The sequence below is a fragment of the Cuculus canorus genome, chromosome 5, assembly GCF_017976375.1.
Source record: "Cuculus canorus isolate bCucCan1 chromosome 5, bCucCan1.pri, whole genome shotgun sequence".
Classification (NCBI taxonomy): domain Eukaryota; kingdom Metazoa; phylum Chordata; class Aves; order Cuculiformes; family Cuculidae; genus Cuculus; species Cuculus canorus.
In genome coordinates this window covers 66,049,500-66,070,746 of record NC_071405.1, presented here as the reverse complement: position 1 = coordinate 66,070,746, position 21,247 = coordinate 66,049,500, and the positions used below count along the sequence as shown (strand labels likewise).

Below are 21,247 nucleotides of genomic sequence, written 5' to 3'. Positions count from 1 at the left end.
CGAGGGGGAAAGGTCGCCTTCCCGCCAGCGCACGTACTCGCGGCGGCCGTGGGGGAGCGCCCCGGGCCCGGCCCCGAGGGCGCGGGAGGGCGCGGAGCCGCCGCCGCCGCCTCGCAGCGCGTCCGGGGCGGGTGGCGGCGCCCCCAGCCACCCGCCGGGGCAGCCCCGGGGCCGACGAGGGGCTTGGAGACCAAAGCGGGGAGCAGCGAGCAACGCGCCCCCCTCCCCGCCTGCTGAAACCGGTGCGCCGAAACGAGCGGCGGTAAATCCAACCGCCGGTGCCCGTCGCTCCGCTCTGCGCCCACGGGCACACGCGTGTCCGGCGGCTCCGGCCCACGAGGGAGCCGAGAGCTCCTTCCCCCGGCGCCGGCGCGGCCCCCGGCCTGGCACCACGGGGGAAAGGGAGGGCAGCGAGGCGACGCACTTAAATGCCGAGTTCCTTTTTGAAACACTTAGAGACGACAGAGTTGAGGACTGTGAATGTACGCGTAAATATGTACTCACGCGCAGCCACTGCCGGGGACACGCAATAGCCCTACACGTGTGTGTGTGTGTGTGTGCACACAACAGCACCCAACTCCTGAACTATCTAATGTAATCTACTGATAGCTGTATTTAAGCACTGATAACACAGCTCCCGGCAGGATTCCGTTTGTAGGAATAAACCGATAAAAAAAAAAAGTATTTACAAATTGATATCTATGTAATAAATGCGTATGTTTTTAACTATCTCCGTAGAACAACTTTATACAAACCGTCTCAGCAACCAAATTCCAAAAATCCTCCGCAGAAATCACCTGTGGTTTGGGTGTATCGAAGGCGCTTCGGGACAACGATGAGTCTTGTGTGTGTGTGCGCTGACAGTGTCAAGGCCGTGACGGGCTACTCACGTTAAGGAAGAAGACATTATATTAATTGCTAATAATGACACATAAAACTAATATGTCATTATTAGCTCGTATATGTGCGCGAGGGATGCTGCTCCCATCTACTGGGGCATCGGTGCCTTCTAACAGCCCTTTCCACCGGGGCAGCCGCGGAGGGGCGCGGTGCGGCCGTCGGGTCGAGGCGTGCCCGGGGCCCCGCCACCCCCGCCCTGGCACGGCGGCTCCGGGAGCCCTGCCCTGGCACCTCGTACCTGTCCCCACCCTGGACTTCTTGGCCGGGAACGGCCCGGCAAAGGAAAAGACGGGGCGGGGGTGGGGGTAGGGGGGGGAGGCTGTGGGCAGATTAGGGCAGAAGGTCTCAGCCGTCCGCCAGGAACTGGGGAAGGAGGGAAAAGAGCTGCAAGGAGGCAGCGCTGCCCTCGCTGGGTGAAGGGGCCTCCGAGAACCCCCAGATGCGAGATGCTCCACGCCCTGAACAGCTGGAGGAGCAACTGTGCGTGTGCTGCGGAGGGGTGAGGATTTTCGCTTTAGCCTTTGGTAGTTTCTCTTGTTTTCTTAGATTCTCACACCAGGGGAAGAGATTTTGACCGATGTGTTGCGGGGTTACTCGCACCCGAACGAGATCACCCGGGCAGGGAGGCTTTCCCAGGGCTGTGAATGGCCCCCACGAGGCACAGCAAGAGTTTCCCCTACACAAGTCCGCCCTGCTCGGTCACCGCAGAAACCCTCGCTCCCTCCTCCCCGGCGTGGGCTCTGGGCACGGTGTGCTAAAGCACATCTTCCATTTTGGGGGGGCCAGGAGAACAGGGGGTGTAATGCACCGACATGCGCAGAGTCGAGAGAAGGAAGAGCTGCAGCAAGCTGCCTCGGCAGTGCGGGCGATCTCCCCTTTTCCAGGCTTTGGGAGGGTCATACAAACCTCTCTGTGGATGCTGAGCCTCTCTGTTAAGCCTCTCTTAGGCTTGCGATGTTGACTAGGAGAGAAGTTTAGTCCCAGCTCTGCTCTTGCTCCCTCTGCCTCGGGCTCCCTTTGACGGCTGGCCCCTCCGCGGGGTCCGTCGAGCCCCGGTCCCGCAGCAGGGCAGGGCTTTGCGGGCAGGGCTGCGGGCCGGGCTGGGCAGGGCAGGGGCTGCTTCGTGTGCCGGGGGCGCAGCACGACACGCAGCCCCGAGCCGGCCCACGGGGGAGCAGCGAGAGCCTCATGCCTCTGTATCAAGAAAGTTAAGCCTAGAAAGTGTCTCTCTGGCTGAGAAAGAATTTTCCTGCGGGTTGCGTGGGACTCTTCCCCTCTCCCCTCCGAGCTCAGGTGCCCCCCGAGGGTTTCAGCCAGCGCAGACGGCCGTTCACACTTAAGCACACGCTTAAGCGCTGCGCTAAATAGGGGCCGCGCTCCTGCGTGGGGAGCGGCGTGGGGACACCTCGGGAGCCGAAAGTGCCTAAAGGAGGCGAAAAGCAATTTGGGGCAAAGAGCGAGTCGGGCACCGGACCAGGCAGAAATGCTCCCCCTCCACTGCTCCCGGCCGTGCGGAATGGGTGCCAAGGCAGAGCTGTAGCCCTTCGGTGTCTCGGGCTGGCCGAGGACATTCGATTCCCCTTGGGGAGGCACAGCAGCTCGCATGAAAAAGACATTGTTGTCTTTGGAGAGCCCTGTGCGCACTTTCAAAAGCTGATCCTTGAGTTCCCAGCCCCCGCAATCCAGTTGATGAGGAAACGCACTGCGGTCTTGGTGGCACCGTTTCCATTGGAATTGGCACCATTTGATTGACAAAGTCTCCCATTCTTCCACCTCTCGAGTGTTATCAAACGGATTGTGTGGGGTCAGAAGCTATTGAAGGGACGTCCGTGTAGCCGCATTCTGCAAACACTGTGTGAAGACCGTGCCTTTCTCATGAAAATGCTTCCACCAGGCAAAACGCATCTCATCTTCCCTGCTCTCCTCCTTAGCATTTCCTTTTAACTCGAGCGTTTTACTAAGCAGCGTCACCAGGTAAACGAGCACATCACCAGAGGCAGCCTAGGCAGGACCCAGGGCTGCGGGGAGACAGCTCTGGCAGAAAAAACTTGGGTGGAGGGTTCGAAAGTGAAGGGTGAGCGGACGGGTCAGGGTAGCGGCGAAGTTTTCTCACCACTTCTCCGCGGGTTGAATCGCCCCGTTATAGTTCATTTGGGACGGGAAAGGAGGAGCAGAGGCTGACCTACTTCCCTTTCGCTAGGTCGATCTAGCGGGTCTAAAAAGTGCCATCGGGACCTCGCGCGGGGTATCTGTGCCTATACGCGCGTCGGTGTTCTTCTAAATCAGCCGTCAGAGCTACAGAGGGAGTTTCAGGCTTCTCCCCAGCAAAGCGGGAATTAAGACCTCTCGCCTTAACTTCGAAGACCCCGCGCAGAGTCAAGGTTGGACTCGCTCGTGTTAATCTAATCGAGCAAGATTTTAGAGGCGACTTAACCCGCGCTCGTTCGAGCGGGGGGATGAACTCGCCCATCCTCCGCCGGCTGTGGAAGGGGTCGTTGCGACGCGCCCCGTCCTGCCCCGCTCCCCGCCGGCCCCGGGGCCTCCGCAGCTGCCCCGCATCGCCCTCCCCGGAGGCAAACGGAGTCGCTGCTCCTGCCGCACAGGTTGCGCGGTCAGTCGCTGCCGTTCGTCCCTGATTCGAGCAGACCGCAGCATCATCTCGGTGGATCCTGTGTTTTTTAACTTTTTTGTTGTTGTTGTTGTTGGTTTTTTTAATCTCCACCCAACCCCTCCTTTTTAAGGGTAATAAAAACAGGCACAGAGCTGATGTGCCTGAGAAATACGGGGGGGCAGGGGGGAGAGCGACCAACAAACCGCCAAGGCAAGGCCGAGTGTCTCTCTCTGTAGGAGCAAAACCGAAGATCCTATTGAACAACGCGCGCAGAAGGGCAGGGGGTTGGAGAGGGGGGAAGATGTGTCCCGGGGATCTGGAAATACAAGATCTAAAGATCTGGAAAGAAAAGAGTCAAGAAAAGAAGTAAAAGCAGCCGCCTTCCTATCCCAAAGCCTCTCTCCCCTGCCTTTGGTGACCCAGACTCACAACAAGCTCTCTTCGGAATATTCAGCCTTGAGGGAGCTGGTGCCGAAAGAGACAGCTGAGATGATGTAGGAGAGCTGGAGGCCTGATTGAAGGAAAGTTCCCCCGATTATATTTGTGTGGAAAGGCTCACCTCTTGCAGAGCTCTAAAGTGTAATCAAGGCTAAGGCTTACACTTGAAGGATGTTAACTCTCATACGGGAACCTACTTTCTCCTAAACGGTTTCTTGCCTAGTGAATGAGAGCCTCCCAATTGAAGCAAAATGATCCTTATGTACTAATATCAAGCACAGTCACAAAGCGACCGGCTATTTATGCTGCCACTTTAGACAAAGATATTTAGTTATTCCCGGGTAGCAAGTGCACTTTTGCATTTTTAAGCACGAACCAACCGAGCACAAACATATTTACAAGTGCAATTACTGAATAGTTACTTGACACTTCAAAGTCACTGGGTTAACTGTACCTTCGCTGTAACGTTCTTAATATTCGGGTAATCGCTGTATTAAATTGGGTTTGCCAGGGCCGTAGGCCGGGGTGTGAAACACTCCGGAGGTTTCCCTCCTCCGCCGGGGAACACCCCGAAATGTAAGTTTTGGAGACACTGGACAACTTGGAGAATTCTTTAAACACCCGAGTGACATGAGCTGCTGGCTGTACGTACGTGTGTGTGGCTGTGAACGGGCTCGCTTTTGTTTTGACACCGTATCCGAGAGCAGATCTGAAAGTGCCAGAAACTGCGGTTTATTCGAAACTGCAGGGGATTCATTGGCAAGGTGATGTGGCAGATGACCTGAGAGGTCTTCTCCATCCAACTCCTGTGCTGTATAAATAACCTTAGAAGCAGCTTCAGGTTCAGGGGGACCATGAGAGCCTGCAACAGTCTTTGCTTTTGAGAGTAACAAGGAGCATTTTGCTCTATCTATTTTCAGTTTTTCGCCCCAGGCAATTCAATTACTGTTCGTTTTCGCAAACTTGCATCTTACACCTCTCCCTGAGGTTTGTTGCGTTTGTTAGTTTTTTCGTTTGTTTGTTTGTTTTGGTTTGTATTTTTTTTTTTTACAAAAAAAACCCAAAACGAGACAAACAAAAAATCCCTAGGTGAATGGAATTTATGGATTTAGGGAGACGAACGATCCTCGCACTGGGGGTCTCGCACTGGGGGGCTTAGCAGACATAGAGAAGGTTCCCGAGATGCTAAATCCCAAGTGCTGCTCAGCCCCCAGCCGGCCGGGGTGCCTGACAAGCCGGTGCGGGGAGTGCGGAGCGCTGGGAGCGGTGGCCCAGAGTGGAACGTCAGCCCTACGGAGAGCTGCCCTGCCGGCGGCGGGGCTCCCTCCGGACCAAACTTGGTCCTTTTGCTCACCGGCATTCAGCCCCGTCTCCCCAGCTCTCACAAAAGCTAAGCTGACAGCCTTTGCCACCCGGGAGCTGGTTTTGAATCCTTTCACCCAGTCAAATGGGGGTGTCTTCGCCTTGCCTTCCATTTCCCGTCCATGATATTGCCACCCTCGAGAAAAAAAACCAGAATGAGTTGTTCTGATGGGGTCTCTCTCTCTCTCTCCCCCCCTCCCTCTCTTTCTCTCTCTCTCTTTTTCTAAAACAAAAAAAAAAAAAAATCCTGACAAGTAAAACTTAAAGGTGTTTACCTTGTCATCAGCATGTAAGCTAATTATCTTGGGCAAGATGTAGGCTTCTATTGTCTTGTTGCTTTAGTGCCTATGCCCCGCCTCTGGTGGCAGCCTAAAACCTGGCGTCTGGCTAAAACAAACGAAAGGCAGCCCTGAGCCTCCACTCAATCCAATTAAGGCGGACTTCGTCCACTCGGTTACGTGTACATCCAACAAGATCGGCGTTAAGGCAACACCAGAATATTTGGCAAGGGAAAAAAAAAAAAAAAAAAAAAAAAAAAAAATCTTTGCCACCCCTTCCTTTTTTTTTTTTTTTTTTTTTTTTTTTTTCTCTCCCCAGCCGCCGAATCATGTCGATGAGCCCAAAGCATACGACTCCTTTCTCAGTGTCTGACATCTTGAGTCCTTTGGAGGAAAGCTACAAGAAAGTGGGCATGGAGGGCAGTAACTTGGGGGCTCCCCTGTCAGCCTACAGACAGTCTCAGGTTTCGCAGCCGGCCATGCAGCAGCACCCCATGGGCCACAACGGAACGGTGACTGCCGCCTACCATATGACAGCGGCAGGGGTCCCCCAGCTCTCCCATGCTACCATGGGGGGCTACTGCAACGGGAACCTGGGCAACATGAGCGAGCTCCCGCCTTACCAGGACACCATGCGGAACAGCGCTTCGGCCACAGGATGGTACGGCACCAACCCGGACCCCCGCTTCTCCTCAAGTAAGTCAGCCCCGGGGCTGGGTGACCGGCGGGGGGTGGCCGCGCACCTGCCCCTCCGCGCGGCGGGCGAAGGGGGCTCCGTGCCGCGGCAAAAAGTCGGTCCAGATCGCAGCCGACACCCCCGTCCGCCCCCACAATTCCTCCTCCTGCCCGAGGATCGTGCCCGGTCCCTCCTTCCCGGCTGGTTTCGCGGCAGCCTCCCCGGGGAAGGCGGTGGGAAGCCGCGAAGAGGCGGCGAGAGGGAGCGCGGGGGTCGCCGTCCAGCGGGACGGAGCGGCGCGGCCCGGGGTGCCGGGGTGGTGTGTGGGGGGGGGGAGCCGAGCGCCCGCCCGCCCGCGCCCCGAGAGAGGGAAACCGGAGCCGCGGGAGCCGCGTCCCGGGAGGCGCGGGGGGGAGCGGGTGAGTGCCTCGTCCCCGGCCGCTCCCGCCGCGCTGTCACATCGGGTGCTCGCTCGGGGACCGCTCCTTTATTCCCCGGGGCCGGGCGAGGAGGGGGATCCCGCCGCTCGCCCCGGGGACGCGGCGGGCTGTCGGGGAGCGAGGGAGCCCCGAGGCCCCGGCGGGGCTGGGCTGGGCTGCCGGGGGGCGCGGGGCCCCGCTCGGGCCGAGCCGAGCCGCCTAAACCGTGTGCCGCCTTCTCCCTTGCAGTCTCCCGCTTCATGGCGCCGTCCTCGGGCATGAACATGGGCGGCATGGGCAGCCTCGGCTCCCTGGGAGACGTGAGCAAGAGCATGGCCCCGCTCCAGAGCACGCCGCGGAGGAAACGGAGGGTCCTTTTTTCCCAGGCCCAGGTTTACGAGCTGGAGAGACGTTTCAAGCAGCAGAAATACCTCTCCGCCCCGGAGAGGGAACATTTAGCCAGCATGATACATCTCACCCCGACTCAGGTCAAAATCTGGTTCCAGAACCACCGCTACAAGATGAAACGCCAAGCCAAAGACAAGGCTGCGCAGCAGCAGATGCAACAGGAGAACGGCTCTTGCCAGCAGCAGCAGTCTCCCAGAAGGGTGGCGGTGCCAGTGCTTGTGAAGGATGGCAAGCCCTGCCAAGCAGGCTCCAACACACCCACGGCAGCTATCCAGAGCCACCAGCAGCAGGCGGCTACAACGATCGCAGTGGCTACCAATGGCAACAGCCTCGGACAGCATCAGAGCCACCAGACAAACAGTGCGGGGCAGTCTCCAGACATGGGACAGCACTCGACCAGCCCTTCCTCTCTGCAGAGCCAAGTCTCCAGTTTGTCTCACCTAAACTCTTCTACTTCTGACTATGGCACTGCCATGTCTTGCTCCACCTTGCTATACGGTAGGACCTGGTGAAAGGATTAAACAAAGCAAAAGAAAAAGAAAAAAAAAAGAAAAAAAAAAAGAAAAAAAAGAGAGCAGATTTTCCCAGTCACACAAACCTCTGTTCTGTCCAAACTACTGGGTGTTTTTCTTTTCTTTTCTTTTTTCTTTTTTTTTTTCCCTTTTCTTCCTCGTTTTACTGAGTGATTTTCTGAGGACCTCTAAGAAAGAGAGAGAGACTTTTTTGTTTGGTGGGTTTGTTTTTTTTTTTTTTTGTTACTCTTGATAGTTTTGGGTCTTTCTTTTGTCATTTCTTTTTTTTCCCCAAGGTTGTTGTATGGGGAGTTAAACAAATTCTAATAACTACGGAACAGTCTGCAGAAAGAGGACCATCATTAGACGTGGTCCGAAGGCTTGGATTTCAGATATACACTTTGCCAGCGTCTAGGACTTGCATGTAAATATAGAGATTTTGGGGGATGGGATGGTTTTCCCCAAGAAAAAGCATTCGCGTCACCCAAACACAAGAAGCAGCTTCCCCCCTCCCCCGGTCTCCTCTCCCAGCCCGCCGCCAGGGCCAGCGGACGGAGACGTGGAGTCATCAAAGGCTTGGCTTTTATTTTCCTTCTTACGTTTGATGTGAACCTGTAGCTGTATAATGCTGTCAAAAGTTGGACTAAACCCATAGTTTCTAGTAGCCTGTATATTTTGTTGTAAAAAGAAAAAGAAAAAAAAAAAATACAATCAACCAAACCAACCCTCACCTTTTTTATGGACACTGATCGCCCCGTCGTAAATCCTCTGGCAGTTTGTTATTTGCGCACGCCGCCTTTTCCTGTTGTAACTTATGTAGATATTTGGCTTAAATATAGTTCCTAAGAAGCTTCTAATAAATTATACACATTACGGATATTCTTTTTTTTTTTTATTTCCCTTTGATTGCCCCTCCCTTCCCTGCATCTCTTTTATTTTTTTCCCCCCCCCTTTTTTTTTTTCTTGATGGAAAAACAACCCGGGATGCTGCCAAACCCTGAGAGGCCCCTGCCTCTCCCGGGGTCCGGACCCTGGTCTGGAAGGGGAACTGCGCAAGGGAGTTAACGGGATATGGGATCAGTCAGAGCGCGGAAGTGGGATTCACAAACTCGAGAGCGAAGGGATGGAGTTCAAATTCATTAGTCCGATTATTAGGGGGCGAGGGGTACCTTAGAGACTTTTTGCTAGAGAAAGTATTCCGGGAGTAGAAATTCAAATTGCCGAAAGCTTGGAGGAGAAAGAAGGTAAAAGTCTAACGTCACTAGAAACAAAATAACAAAGCCTCTGCTGACATTCTAGAAGATACGGTCGATTTAAAGTGTGTGTAGTTCTAATACCTTGTAAAAAAAAAATAATTTCTACCGAGGTTTACTATGTACTTGTATTTTAAGGGAAGTACAGTCACCTTATTTATAATCGAAATTAAAAGATAGTTTATTGTGTACGACACGTAGTTCGAATTAACTTTCTTTATCAGGCTGTATTTCATTTTCTGCGCGCCCCCATCTCCTCCAGCACATCCGCGCGGTTTCTCCTGCACACGTCCACCTCCTTACCCCGGCGAGAGGTCAGCCGCAGGTTACATCTCAGTTTAACGCAGACTGGTTTGGCCGTTTTTTGGGTTTTTTTTTTTTTTTGGTGGTTTTTTTTTTTCCTTCTGTAGCGATTTGGGAAGTTTCTAACCAAGAGAAAGCGCGTGTGCGCGCACGCGGGGGTGTGCGCGCGGGTGTGCGTGGATGCGCGGGTGCGCGCCCGGCTCAGACCGAGGGGCGCTTAGCGGGAAGGCAAATAGGGGTAATGCGAGGCAATTAGATATTAACTTTGTTGTAAATATATAAAGAGTATCCAGTTAAGCAGCTCGTATCGGACAAGCCCGAAATACACGTAATTCGCTGTTTCTCGGGTCCCGAAACGTCCTTGTTGAGACTGTTAAGAAAATAAGAAGTCCCCCGTCCTAAAACACCTCGTAGTGTTTTCCTTCGCATCTGCTGCTCGGTTTCGGGTTTTCTTTTTCTCCAAATCCCCTCAGTTAAACCACGGAAGAGAATCGTAGTCATTGAAAGACCTCTGAATTACAGAGGTATAATGAAATGCTGATATTTTTGAAGAGAAAGAAGCAGTTTGCCCGGGATGGAAACAACCCAATCTCCAGTTTAAGTAGCAGCTTTCGAAAGCTCCAGTCTTTTATTTATACAAGATAGTCGGTGTTACTCGGACACCAAGTGCTAGTTTGGATGGAGAATAAAGGAAACAGAAAGAGATTGGGGGGGGGGGGGAAGATTATCGGATTCTTTCTGCCACCCCCCCTTTATTTCTAACTAGAGAACATCACGTGTGCCAACAGGAATTTCGAGACCTTTCATACTTTATATTATGTCCTATTTATACAGTGACATTCTTAACTAACCCGAAGAATATTTTTTTTTTTTTCCCTTTTCTTTCTTTACGGAAAATATTCATTTCAGAGCTATAACATTATGTTAAGTATGGCGGGGAGGGGGGAGGGGGGTCTGGAGCTTAGTGCTGTTATTTCTGATAAAAGAAGAAAGTGTTGGGAACTCCTGGTCCGTGGCAAAGCGCTACCACTTCCCGCGGAGGAAGGGAAAGCGGAGTTAACTCTAAGGATTTTAAAAAATAGGCTTAGTTTCTCCCAGAGTTGATATACCAAACCGAAGGGGAAAGTGCTGTGATTAAGTCGACATTTCCCCTTCAAATGTAATTAATGTCTGCAGCCTTTCAAACAGAGGAACGTTCGAAAGTGGGGAGCACTGAAAGGCATCCATACAGTCGAGGAATATTATCCCCCCCATCCCAATACTGGAGTTAGCATGTTCGGTAGACATCCAGCCAGCGACTTTTCATTATAGACTTCGGGGGAAATAAATGAATTTTATTGTGTCTCGACAACCTCATAAACACATATTTGGTGGTGGGTGTAATTACTGTAATGGATTATTATGTACACTGACTTATCTTTCTTAAACTAGATTTAGTTTCGATTAAATAAACTCGTTTCCACTTTGTCTGATGTCGGCTTAGTTTAAAGTCTGTTTACTTGTTCCACAGAAAGGTGAATTCATCTCTTTATTAAGCACTAGAGACCGAGCAAACACAGTTCAAACTGTATTTACATATCAATCAGGAGAAATGCAAACAAACTGCTCTTTAACAATTTTATAGAGTTTTTTTTAATGACATTGTGTTGTTGCCTTTTATCATAAATTTATTTGTATAAACCAGTTATGCCTCGACTGGGATGAAGATATCGGGGGGGGGGACACACGTAAATACATTTTAATCTCCAGTCTCCCTCGAGAACACTCACGAGAACTTAGTCGCTGTATAGCTTTTCTAAATTAAAATATGTGCCTCCGTCTAAACGCCTGCTTCTTCCAATACACTGATTTTTCAGTCTCCCGGTAATCAATGCAGAACATGGATAATGGGATGGCGGGGGCGGAGGAGGGGCAGCACGATTCAAATCTGAAATTATGGAAGAAATGCACGTTTCCCAATATAACAGCTCCTTTATCGACGTACGACCGTGGGCACCCCGTGTTTGGAGAGATCAAGAGATATCTAGTGAAGAATGGCTATTCCCTTACACTCCCCCCCCCAACTCCCTGGCACAGCCTGTAAAATGTAGGAGAATCGCGGAGGGCATTTTTTTCCTGCTGTAAATAGGAGTTCACCCTCGAGTGCCATGGAGTGTGCATGTAGTGGCACAGCAGGCTGTGGGGAAAAAAAAGAAAAACACAAAAAACCAAAAAAAACACATACAAAAAACCCACAAAAACACACACAACCCAACAAAAATAAAACAACAACAAAAAAATAAAACCATAACCATCCCCGCCGCTATCACAGCCACGACAACAGCAACGGTGGCAAAAAGCTTCTTCATATTTGCCGTTTGACATCGAAAGGGGGTTGTCGGGTGGGTTGTGTGGTTTTGTTGTGGTTGTTTGTTTCCCAGCAGCTTGTTAGCAAGAGGGATGCTCGGAAGGAAGGGCTCGGAGGAGGCTGCGGCGCCGGGGCCTGCTGCTGCTCCCCCGGCAGCGGGAGGATGGAGCACCGAGGAGTTGTTACCATACCTACGGAAAAAAAAAAACCCCAACAAAAAAAAACGATGTGGAGCTGATCTAAAAGTGTATTGCCTACATCTCGGCAGCTCAGGGCCCTGAGACAGTGCTCTCAAAGTGCAGGTCCCAAACAATGTAACCTGAGACAGCTCTGAGATGACTCCAAGAGAAGTTGCCACGACGGGGGGAGAAGTATTTTAGGAGTTTTTGTGGAGGACCGCAGGTAGAGGGGCCTCGCTGGGAAGGCAGCCCCGGTCCGACCTGTCGTGACGGCTGCTTTTACAAAAGAGACCCAGAGGTAAAGACTGAGTGACTTCTGAAGAATTTCAGTCCTTTCACGGCCGTGTCGGGAGCAAAGCTGAGAAATATTTTATTATTATTATTATTTTTTTTTTCCTGTCTGACCCGTTGTTCCTCTCATGATTCCCTTCGCGGGAGGGGCTGGAGGTGGGGAGGGGGGACACTCTCTAAACCCTAAGTAAATGGTCATACTGTCTATATGTATCAAATGTGTCCCGAGATCTGACCCAGCACGGCTATTCCTATGAGGTAGGGAGATGGCAAAGTGGTGAATAATATGAATTGACTTTTTCTTTTTATTTCCCGCCCCCCCCCTCCCCTCCCAGCCTGCAAGCACATTAGGGAGCAGGTAAGGTCAAAGTTTTCTATATCCTATGTGTTTCTCTCGAAGGCTTCTGGTCAGCTATATAAATAAGCTGGAGAATAAGATGTATTGATGTAAAAAGAAACTGAAATTCGTTTTGATGCTGAAAACAATTTATTATTGAAGACAATTTCCTGGGAAACCTAGAGCTAACTAGGATATTTAATCTTCGATGTAAAGATTTTTGTTAGGGAAGGAGTAAAAGGGAAATCAGATTTTTATTTTTTACAATGACACAGACATTAAGAAGCAAAGACTTTTATAAACGGTATAATGCATTACCTACGAGAGATACTACGAATCTGCTGTCCTCAGCCGGTGTACAGAATTGGAGGGGAAAAAAGTATATTCTAGAAATATTTACTAAGTGACACTTAGGTCTGTTTTTCACTGGCTAGTTCTATATATCACATAAAACCTGAATCTGAATACGAAGGCTGCTGTTTTCTGAGTTATAGATCTATTTTTCAAACACAGCGAGACTTCCCGAGAGATTTTAAATCAGTTTGCAGTTTGTGTTTCTTTAGCAAGTGAATTTACATAGCTGAATTTAGTGAACGTATTGCAACTTATTGCATTCATTCGATAAGAACTCCACATATCATTCTGAACAGAGCATCATCAATACTTAGAGTGTGCAGGAAAATAATGAAGCGCTCGTACACGTGAAGTTGAGGGTTCTTTTGGATGTTTGTGTTTGTTTGCTGAGGTGTTTGGTTGGCGATTTTTATTGTTTTTTTAATAAATGAATAGTTGCAGCGCTTAGAAAACTAAGCAAGGTATGAGATCAGCACTTCCATCCGTTTCGGTGGATTTCACCGGAGTCTTTCTTCTCGATCAAGTGCATTTGGGCAAGTAATAACGTGCTAGAAGGCGACAAACTTGCACACACCTGGGATCTTGGAGGGAACAGACATTTTGCTTCCTATCAAAGGTGTTGTTGAAGTGGCTGAGTTCATTTCAGTGTGTTACTGACCTAATAATGTGACACTGGGACACGGTTCTTTCGGAGTTTCTGTCGGTGCTTTTGCTCCTTAAAGTTTTGCTTTGCCGTTTGTCAGAGGAGCTGTTAAAAATAGTTGTGTTTTTTTGTTCTGTTTTCTTGAGCATCATCTTGTTCTGAGCTGCTGCTCTCAACCTGCCCCTTTCCTTCAGAAACCACGAGCGCTGCTGCGAAACGGAGCGCACGAAGCTCCCCGTCCGCCGCGCCCCTCTCTGCCTTAACTCACCGCAGAGGGGAAAAAGCGTGTGGAAGAGCGATGCCGAGCGTGTAGTTTATAGATGTGCGTCTGTCTACGAGTTATACCTATAGAGCATCTGATAGCGAATGTAGGAGTCGATGTGCTCGGCAGAAACTGTGAGGTCCGAGGGGCAGAGGAGGGCAGGAAGGAGAAAACTCTTACTTTGAAAGCAGCGTAGCCCGCCGGCCTGTGCCCGCGCTCTCTCTTTAGATTACACTGAGGAAATACTCAGACTTGTCGCCTTCTCCCACCCGAGGCCGCTCCTGCGGGACGGGAGGGCGGCAGCAGCGCGGACAGCGGCGGGAGCCGGTCCGGCAGCGCAGCCCCGCCGAGCTCGGTGCGAGCGGCACCGGGGAGCCCAGCGGGGCACCCCCTGAGCCCCTATCGCCCTCCAGCCCCGCTGCTCCCCGTCGAAATCGCCACCGGTGCTCGTGTCGCTGTTCTCCGTCGAGGGCAACGGGCCTGATCCTGCCCTTTGCCGGCGGGGCTGCGGCCGCGGGGTCCCCCGCCGCTCCGGGAGCAGCCCAGCAAACTTCCCCGCCCGCGGGGGCTACAGGCGACCGAGAGCAGCGCCTGTCTCCCTCTTTATTTTTTTCTCTGCCTGCGCTGCCGGGCTGCAGGTGCCCCCGGGCGGATCCAGCGGTGCGCACCTCGGGCACACGGGACGATGCCCGGGCGGGAGGGCTGCGAGCGCCGGGCCAAGAACCCCTTTGACTTTCGTCCAAACGCTGCTCCCAAACGTCCTGACAAGGTGTTGACCGCCTATGGCACCTTGCCACAGGCAGGGCGAGTGGCACGGGGCTGGAGGACCCGCGGCTGCCCCGTCCCCGCAGCGCACAAGGCACTGCCCGGCGGGGTGATGGCAGGGAGTGCGCGGCACCTCCGCGGGTACTCAAAAAAGACCGAGGACGGGATGAGGACGGATGAGTTTGCGTCTTCGCAAAGGTACGGTGCAAGTGCGGGGCAGGATGGAGGACAGGTCTCAGCACTGGCATCTTCTGCGATGTCAGAGCTTTCCCGTGCAGACCTGGGGGTCCCGGCCCGCCGTCCCCCTCTCTGTGCCCGTCGAAGCGGCGGCCCCCGGGGCTCCCCGCGCTTCGCCTGGCACGGGGGACCGCCCCCCCCCCCCCCCCCTCCGATCTCGAGTTTCGTTTGGTTGGTTTAGGTGGGGGAAAGCAAACCCCCGAGGAAGCACCTGAAAAACTTCGGGGGAGCGGGGCCGGGGCTGCTCCCCCCGGGGAGCGCGGCGGGGTAACCCCTCTCTCTGCCGGGCGCGGGGGGCTGCCCGGTGCAGATCCCGCTTTTCTCTCCTAGCTTTTTAATTACCCTTCTGAATTTGAATGGATTATTCTTTGTGAGATATGACAGGGTTTAAAGCTCTCATTACATATCAATAGACGGAACCTTTACACGGAGGTTGTCCTCATTCTTTAGTGTGTGAGCAATAGCTGTTGCTCCCTGGCTCTGGCTTTCCATGGACACACACACATAGCTGTTGCTCCCTGGCTCTGGCTTTCCATGGACACACACACATAGCTGTTGCTCCCTGGCTCTGGCTTTCCATGGACACACACACATGGCTGTTGCTCCCTGGCTCTGGCTTTCCATGGACACACACACATAGCTGTTGCTCCCTGGCTCTGGCTTTCCATGGACACACACACATAGCTGTTGCTCCCTGGCTCTGGCTTTCCATGGACACACACACATACACAGACCGTCTGCCTTTAAATAGTGACTCAAGAAGCAGAACCCAGACGTGCGATCCGCGCTGTCCTGTGGGGCTCGGGAAGGTGCTGGTGGAAGGGTGTATTTTGTGCCCGGTGTCACGAGGAGGTTGCGGTGGATCGGTGGGACACACACCGAGCTGGGACGGCAGCTTGAAGCGTGGGGAAAGGGGACGTGTTCGTGCCGTGGAAACCCGGGCACACAGTGGGATGCGCACCGACTCAGCCCCGTGGCGGCGGCTGAGGTGTATGGGCTGGAGCGTGTGTGTGTGTGTGTGTGTGTGTGTGTGTGCGCGCAGGGGGGAAGGGGCTGTTTGTGTGTCAGCGCATCGCCCTTCCACAATGGCAACGTAATTATCTGGCTGAAACATTCTCAAATGGCAAAAAGTTGCAAAATAGATCGACCTCCCTGAGATGAGAAGGAGCCAGTTTCAGAGCTGTGCAACCGTCATGCTTTTTTTTTTTCCCCTCAATACGTGTTAAACAAGAGGATCTAGGGAGTGATTCCGATTCAATACACATAATCAGTTTGGAAGTCCTATTTCCATTTGAAAACAGGCCTATTTGCAATCATGAGGGCCGGACATGCTGGAAGTTACAGGACGCATTCAGAGTAGGTGGTAGGTGAGAGAATCTGCAAACGAGCACCAAATATTTTCTATTCGCTACAGACCTTTTAAACGATGCTTTAATCGCTATGTATTTTTAATCTTATATTATCTTTGAAAATATCACTTAATCGCTTTCGAAAGAGAGGTTTTGACCTATAGCGAGACTCCCCGTTAAGGGAGAAAAAAAAATCCAAAACAACCAAGAAAAGAATGGTGACTGGGAAAGCATGTTGATTGTCCTATCAGCCTCTTAGGGCTAACAGTCATTTAATCAGGAATACACCGGATAAATTATTCCAGGGGAAACGGTATCTTGTTTTTTTTTTAACTAAGGGCTGGAGGGAGGACAGTTGCACCGGGGTATAAAGAGGAGCCAGCGCCCAGCAAACCCAGAGCCCGGCAGCACAACCAGCGCCCGTGGGCGCCGCAGCAGCCCGGGGCTCCCCGTGGTCCCATCCCCGAGGCCCCCGTCCTGCCCTGCTGGAGGAGTGGGAAAAGGATGCACAAAAGCCAGACGGCAGAGCCTGGGGGGAGATTTAGCCTCAGGGAGGGCAGACCTCCCCTCTCGCCTCGCCCCCCGCGGCCATCCCTGCTCTGAGCACACACTGCACTTCTCCGCCTCCGCTTACTCTAGAGCATTTTCCTTATTCCTCAAGTGCCCGAAGCCAAGAGAAAGCCAGGAGGCCTGTGTGTCCTCCATCGTAATCATCCCCCAGGAGAAGAGCGGGCAGGGAAGTTGAAGCTCACCTGCGGGCAACCAATAGCGAAATAAAGGCTCTCCCAACACCGCGCATAGCACATTAATTAGCGTCCCCGATTTCAATCCTCGTTTACTTGTTTATGTGACTGCGCCGCTGGCAGCGCGCTGGGGCTGCAGGCAGTGTCCCAGCCCCGGTCCCAGCCCTCCGCCCTATTTTCCGCTTGGATTTTGAAAGCAAACACTCGCTTCTTGCAGCTAAACACCGTGGCCCGTCCCAGTCACAGCAGCCCTGCTTTTCCCGGCTCCCACCCTTCGCCACACTGTTTTATTCTCTTCCACTTCAAAGGGTCAAATCAGCTCTCGGGAAGGTAGAGGGGTGGGGGTGTGTGTGTGTAAATAAATAAATATCTGAATAAATAGGGCAATGCCGTAGAAAGCTGAATTAGCCTTATAAAAGGTACAAACTGTCGTGACTGACTCGCAAACGCACCTTCACCGACGGGGATGACGGACGGGCTGGTGCAGAGCCACCTCCTCGGCACCGGTTTGGGGGGCTCTGCCCTCGGCTCCCCTCCTCGCTGGCTCCGAGGGTCCTTTTCTCTCCTCTCCTCTCCTCTCCTCTCCTCTCCTCTCCTCTCCTCTCCTCTCCTCTCCTCTCCTCTCCTCTCCTCTCCTCTCCTCTCCTCTCCTCTCCTCTCCTCTCCTCTCCTCTCCTCTCCTCTCCTCTCCTCTCCTCTCCTCTCCTCTCCTCTCCTCTCCTCTCCTCTCCTCTCCTCTCCTCTCCTCTCCTCTCCTCTCCTCTCCTCTCCTCTCCTCTCCTCTCCTCTCCTCTCCTCTCCTCTCCTCTCCTCTCCTCTCCTCTCCTCTCCTCTCTTCCCCTCTCCCCTTGGCTGCATCCTCCTCCTCCCTTCCACCCCCGAGTCTCTCTTTCAAGAAAGAAAGAGCCGGGAAACTTGTCTCCATTGGGATTTCTACCTTGCTTCCCGGGGGCCGCCAAGGAAGGACCCCGCACTCCCCCCTCCACATCAGCTAATTAGGTCTGAGCCCTAATTATGGCTCGGGCCAGACGTCCTGGCAGGGGGCGGGTGCAGGAGGGCCCCAAAGGCTGCGCTCCCTGCTTTGAAGCGTTTCCTCCCCGACTCGGGGCATCACAGTGACAAACCTGCTCTGCCCCGTGTGTACCTCCTACAAAACAAGTGGGCACTGAGGGCTCGCAGGACCCTTCCCACGTCCTGCCGGGAGCAGGGAGCTTCTCCGGTCTGGCATCGCACTCACGAAGCAACTTTGTGATGGGAGCGGGAGAGGCAGGACGCTTTCCAGAGGGAAAGAGGGAAGGGGCCTTTCCAGCCGGTGTGCGAGAGATGCCGGGGGAGCAGCTCCCAACCCCTGCTCCAACCGGGCTGGAGATGATTCCCCCCCGGAAGATGACGGGGTGGAGAGGTGGGCATGGGGGTCGAAAAGCGAGGAATAAAGGGTACGTGTTAGGGAAAGGGTTAATAAAGGGTTAATAAATAAAGGGTTAGGGAAAGTTATTTCCCAGCTCAGAAACCGATGGTTTTTATTCACCCGGATTGTCCCACGGAAAGCTCCGTGGTAAACGCGGAGGAAATGGAGTAGTTTTTTGGCCTCACGCCTTTTTCTCCTCTCCTCAAGCCATGCGGGTTTGCTCGCAGTGCACCCCGCTGGATCGTGCCTAATTTCTCACCGCTTGGGAAAAAACATCCCAGGGCTTGCAGCACAACAGGGAAAGGCTTCCGTTCCTATTTCCTTTTTACATCATTCCAAAAGAACCGGTTATTTATTTGGAAATACGGAGATACATTATCTACCTGTTAGGCAGGGGGTCATTTTTTTACCCATATCGGTGTCATAGACCTCAAACAGTGATGTCACCCCCAGGAGCATCATCTGTTCTCCCAAACAGACTCCAGTTTCCTTGTCTTTTAAGAACCGCCGCCGCACTTTGTCTCCCCCGGTACACATTACACTCCAAGAAAACTTGCGGTGGATCAACAAGTGATCCCGTGATTTTATTATCAATTATTTTTCAAGGGAGAAATAGAAGGTTTGATCTCATAGCGGTCAGGCAGGCAAGATTCCCACTTAACCCAATCGTCGCCTTCCAAGGGGGAAACGGCAGTACTGCGACCTCATTTACTTACATTCCCGGGCTGCGCTCCCAGAGCTTTTCCAAGGGAAAAAGGCGAACGACTGACGAACAAGGGTGTCCTGAAAATTAGTGGTGCTACAAAAGTGTGTGTATCCCCCGAGTTAACACAGATCTTCTGCAGAAGCACAATGTACTCATATATGTTAAGGTGTGCGTTGATGTGTGTTGAAGTGCGTTCATGTAGAAAAGTGGTGACTTTCGTGTGAATTCGAATTATTCCACTATACAATGGAGAGCCTTACTAAACCAGGGTGAGATTTGCCGGGAGATAGAGGCAATTTAGTATACAGCGAAAAAAAAATAAGAGAGAGAAAAAAATTATATTATCTCATTAAAACCAAAACTTAGGAGAGGAGAGTATCCTGGGAAAGGCTGCCTGTTTCTGTGTATCGTTTGCCAACAAGCAGCTGGACTTTTTATTTCTTTTTATTTAGATATTCGTTTAATCTAAATATTCACTCCCGGTGTAAAACCACCGATGGGATGGAGAAATTTCGGAGTAATTTGACAAGAAACCAACCAGTATTCTGAGCTCTCTGCACGCGTTTTTCAATGAAGGATCTTTGGGGGGGTGGGGGGTGAGGAAAGAAAAAATAAGCGAAACGGCACCCGTCCAAATGACTAACAATTAAAAAAAAAATTCTGTTGCTAATATCTTAAAGAACAAAGGGATGAATACTTCTTTTGCTCAATGAATATAAACTAAATACCAGAGCATCTTTAGGAATAAAAAAGAGCAGATAATGGATTTTTATTGAATATTTCACGTGGAAAAAAAAATCTATACTTTTTACGTGTACTTGTCCTTAACCTTTAAAAGCAACTGCTGTAAATACAAGATCCGTACTTTCTCTAATAGATTTTACTAGGAACTGGTGACAGAGAACTGATTTCTTTTCTATTAGGCTTTAGTACATCTTTGTTGAAGGCCTGCAGAATGACCAGGGATTAGATTTGCATCTCTTAGACTCCCTGTGTGGTCTTTGTAAGAAGCTTGTAACTGTTAAAAATGACTTGTTAGGAAGCGTGTGGGCTCTCATCTCTTTGCTTTTGACAGAATGATTGTGAAATTCAGATTGTTCTTATAGGCTTTAGCCTGCAGATTCCACCTGAACCTTAAGCAATTAGAGCCTAATCTCAGCGCAATCATATTTGAGTTAGGATTTGATGCACTTTGTTTACTTCAATTAAAAAAAGCTACGGAATATTTCGGAGCAGTTTTAAAGAGGTATCTTCCAGGCATTAGCGATTTTTTTTTTCCCCCGAACCCTGAACGTTATCCTCACGGCCCCATCGCTCGGAGGGTTTGGAGTGCAGAGCACTCGTCGGGTTCCGCGGGCGGAACTGAAGAGGAAACAGCAGGGAATTAAAAACAAGCTGAAATTCCTTACGAGGCGTAGGGGAGAAGCTATCGGCTGCACCCCCTTCTCTCTGGAGGCGGCGGGATGAGCCCCAGGGCGGCCCCCTCCTCTTCTGCTTACGAGCGACGGGGCGGGGGGAGGTGGTGACCTTCGTTGGTACCAAAGCGATTTTGGCGGATGCTGTCGGCGTTCGCGGGATGAGTTTGCCCCCGACGGGAGGCTCCAGCCCCACCTCCTCGCCCTGGAGGCTCCAACGCATCCCTGGTGTAACCACAACCCACCCCAGCACAGCCCACCTGCCCACACCGCCCGTCCGCAGTGGCCCGAAACGCTAGAATTCGGGATACCAAACGGTGAAACGGGAAACACAGGTGCTCGGAGGCGTTCTTTTCTCGCTCAGACTACAAATTTCTGTTTGTGCTCAGGTTTCATGTGGTCAGCCTAAGAAGAAGGCTTTTTTACTATCGACATTCACATAATTATGGTTTTCAAGTGCCATCGTCTCACATCGGAACCGTTTTCTTAAACTGAAACGTTTCGTTTCTTTTTTTTTCTTCTTCTTCCTTTTTCTCCCAGTGGTTAAGGCTTTTCAGAAAGCCTTTACTAAGTCTCTGCGAATCAAATGCAAAACTTTCCAAAACGCTTTAAAATTTGCCGTCATTCTGTAAAAATTTGGGAACAATTTTTTTCGTCCCGTGAAACATTTTCCGTCGATATTCTACGTTAAGATAAGTCTGGGCCAGATCCTGTTCCCACTGAAGTTACCATGCGAGACCTCCTCCGGCTCTCAGCAGAATAGCATCAAGCTCCTCCATGCTAATAGGTGTTTAATAGCATCAGCACATGCCCGACAAACACCATTATAACCTTGACCCGGTCAGGTGCAATGATATTACTCCTTCTAAAGTTATCCTGCATTTCCTTGGTGACAGCAAGCAGCTCTTTATCACCTCTCACAACCCACAATAACCCACAGGCAGTGATACCAATAACTCACTGCTCTTTTGGCATTCTTTTCCTTCCTAAGTCTACTCTAACAACAGTAAAAAAATAAGAATACTGTCCGCTTCTTTTAACCCCATCAGCC

The 21,247-nt window shown here is 51.7% G+C and overlaps 1 protein-coding gene and 1 long non-coding RNA gene across 4 annotated transcripts in view; both read left to right on the top strand.

Annotated features, from left to right (window-relative positions):
• The first annotated feature begins 1,224 nt into the window (after positions 1–1,224).
• On the top strand, positions 1,225–9,241 carry NKX2-1 (NK2 homeobox 1). Of its 2 annotated transcripts, none has more exons than XM_009563611.2 (3): positions 1,225–1,399; positions 5,909–6,285; positions 6,934–9,240. In XM_009563611.2, exons 1-3 carry the CDS (start codon positions 1,347–1,349, stop codon positions 7,602–7,604), a joined length of 1,101 nt encoding a protein of 366 aa, XP_009561906.1. In that variant the 5' UTR covers positions 1,225–1,346; the 3' UTR covers positions 7,605–9,240. The 2 variants fall into 2 exon arrangements, with proteins under 2 accessions (XP_009561906.1, XP_053924719.1); XM_054068744.1 differs by having other exon boundaries at positions 1,260–1,424; positions 6,934–9,241.
• Positions 9,242–11,820: 2,579 nt separating this feature from the next.
• Positions 11,821–21,247, top strand: part of LOC128852385 (uncharacterized) — an 83,502-nt gene continuing 74,075 nt past the window's right edge. The window contains exon 1 of one of the 2 annotated variants that reach the window (XR_008450202.1): positions 11,821–11,984. This is a non-coding gene — a long non-coding RNA (uncharacterized LOC128852385). Of the gene's footprint in view, positions 11,985–14,337; positions 14,537–21,247 lie in introns of those variants that run through there. The other variant, XR_008450203.1, reaches the window with a different exon arrangement.